The following is a 2,617-nucleotide window of genomic DNA, read 5'->3' as shown; positions in this document are numbered from 1 at the left end:
TTTAGTGTAAATTATCCATAATTAAACTCAGAAGTGGAAATATGATCATGTGACCTTGATTTTACTAACCTGTTAACCAGTCCTTAACACCTGCACCCCCTTCAATTGAATGCCTTCCTGTCTTGAACCCTGGATTCGTACTTGAGCAAAATAAATACATGGAATAGGACATTTAATTAACTACAAATATATAAAAGTGACTCGCTGTGTTTGGCTGGATGCATGACGTCACCGCCGGCGCTCGCTTCCCCACGCGCTGCAGTGACGTGCAGAGGGCGCGCGCGGGACTGCATGCTCCGCATCGGCTGCACTTCCGGGTCTGTCGGAGACTGAAATTCACTGCAATTCACTGCAATTCACCTTAATCTCGTCTTCACTGAGCAGACAGCAGCAGCAGGTAAGAGGCTGCCAGCCGTCTGCGTGTGAGTGTTGACAGAAGTGTATTAACGATCATATTTGCAGCCCCGCGGCCCTCAGTCCCGGGCGTGTCTGTACCAGCCCCGAGGTCGCGTAGTGTTCGCAGCCGACGAGGAGCCGTGTTTGGTCGGTTAGTCTGCCGCAACAGGTTGCTTGTTTCTCAAAACTCGTGGTTTGTCCACAGGCTCCCAGCATAGATGGCGTTTACTCCGTTAAAATATTTATGTCAAATATATGTTTTTGAGCTTTAAATACGCCTGTGTTGGTTGATTTCCTTTTAATGTCTCTTGTTTGATTAAAATTTCGTCAAGCGTGAAATAAATGCATTGAATATTGTTTTAAATCTCTGCATGGATGAATGAATGAATGAATGAATGACTTACAGACAGGTGCAGGAACCTTAAAAGTTATTAAACGTCAAATTCAGACACTTATGATTTGACGTTTAATAACTTTTACTAACTATAATGGTTCCTGCACCTGTCTGTACGTCATTCATTCATTCATTCATTCATTCATTCATTCATTCATTCATTGCCTTCTCGGGACATCAGTAGTCTTGAGTGATCCTCTACTACAGTGGTCTCCAACCTTGGTCCTGGAGAGCCCCTATCCAGCAGGTTTTAGAGGTCGCCCTTCTATTGCCAATTTATAAACACCTGGAAGTATTTTAGTCTGATCAGTGAAGCTTTGGTTTGGTAAATTCAGTAATTTAGAAACCATTTAAGAAATTATCAGAATACCTGCAGCCTCTCTGAGCAAGAGTTCCCATGGTTGATTTGCTTAATTGATTAATAACTCGCATGTGTTCCTAGTATTTAGAAATTGGTAATTTAGGGTGACCTATAAGATTAACTGGATTGGGGCTCTCCAGGACCAGGGTTGGAGACCCCTGCTCTACTATTAACCGGCTGTAGCGATGTGCATGATCTCCTGTTTGTGTTGGGGACAGGGGGCCATGGCAGCCGAGCCCATCATCCGGTCGAAGCAGAGGGAGCAGGTGATCAATGGCGTCTCCACCCAGGTGGTCTGCACGGCCTTCAGCAACTACACCTTCGTGGTCCTCACGCAGTTCGGCAAGATCGGCTCGCTGGTCTCCCTCACTCCAGACGCCTCCTGCAGTGACGTGAGCAAACCGCTGTTCACCACCAAGGTGCTGCTGGGGAAGGACGAGGTACTGTGAGTGTGTGTCTGTGTGTGTCCGTCTGTCCGTCTGTCCGTCTGTCCGTCCGTCCGTCCTCTGTCCGTCGGCTGAGCGAATGACCGGCATCTCGTTTGCGTCCGCAGGCCCTCACCCACGTGTGTGCAAAGAACCTGGTGACGTTCGTGTCCCAGGAGGCCGGAAACAAGCCGGTTCTGCTGGGCCTGGCCCTCAAAGACAGCACCGTCGAGGCCATCAAAGCCATGAAAGAAGTGATCAAAAGCTGCCAAGTCTGGTAGCGGCGGAGGCTGCAGACTCCACGGCTGCAGCGAGAGATAGAACCGGCCTGTTTGGTGTTGCCAACAAGGCCGCGGATGAGTCACTGCGGGAGGACCTGTGTGGAGTGGGTGGCGGGGTGTGCAACTTAAACTGAAATGCTAATTCATTCAATTTGTTTTTTCTTCCTGCAGCCCTAGGAAAATCAGAATAGACATCTTGTCGTAGCTTGGTGTGCCGTGCGGGTGAGAGATTGGATTGTGAAGCTGCTTTGTTTAACAAAACACAAGAGCCGCAAGCACCCGAGTGCTGGTGTTGTGATTCAGTGCTGGTATATTGGCAGAAAGCCTTAGAAGGGATTGGTATTGAAAAGAACGATCGGAGTAGGTGATCACAGCCACACGGCTGAATATTGCGCTTTTGTTTCCCGGTGGCCGAGTGTCGGGATCAGTCGTGACGATGCTGTACTCTGGCTGATGACAGATTTATGATTTTGGCAACTTGATGACATTCTTTACTCACCTGTCATCAGAAGGAAACACTTTCAAGTACTGTATAAACATTGGCACTGTAGAGATCCCTGAGCATGAACTTCCTTCAACAGAATGTAGTGCAGGGGGTTTCCAAACTGATATTTAAACGACATTTCAGTTCGGTTAAAACTGTTTCCTGTACACACTTATTTGGTGGATATAATCTTACATCATCTGACTTGTGTTGTAATGCTGTGATCTTAACACATTACATTTATTTTGTAAGCAATAAAGGAGTTTTTTTTTCAAA

General features: G+C 47.1%; 1 protein-coding gene across 2 annotated transcripts; it reads left to right on the top strand.

The window, feature by feature from the left end:
- Positions 1-244: 244 nt before the first annotated feature.
- On the top strand, positions 245-2,617 carry psmg3 (proteasome (prosome, macropain) assembly chaperone 3). Of its 2 annotated transcripts, none has more exons than XM_066689621.1 (3): positions 245-397; positions 1,370-1,591; positions 1,705-2,617. In XM_066689621.1, exons 2-3 carry the CDS (start codon positions 1,376-1,378, stop codon positions 1,855-1,857), a joined length of 369 nt encoding a protein of 122 aa, XP_066545718.1. In that variant the 5' UTR covers positions 245-397; positions 1,370-1,375; the 3' UTR covers positions 1,858-2,617. The 2 variants fall into 2 exon arrangements, with proteins under 2 accessions (XP_066545718.1, XP_066545719.1); XM_066689622.1 differs by lacking the exon at positions 245-397 and adding an exon at positions 446-547.

This window comes from Amia ocellicauda, chromosome 17 (assembly GCF_036373705.1).
Source record: "Amia ocellicauda isolate fAmiCal2 chromosome 17, fAmiCal2.hap1, whole genome shotgun sequence".
In the NCBI taxonomy this organism is placed as follows: Eukaryota; Metazoa; Chordata; class Actinopteri; order Amiiformes; family Amiidae; genus Amia; species Amia ocellicauda.
The sequence above is the reverse complement of the archived record's forward strand: the minus strand, read 5'-3'. Positions and strand labels throughout refer to the sequence as shown.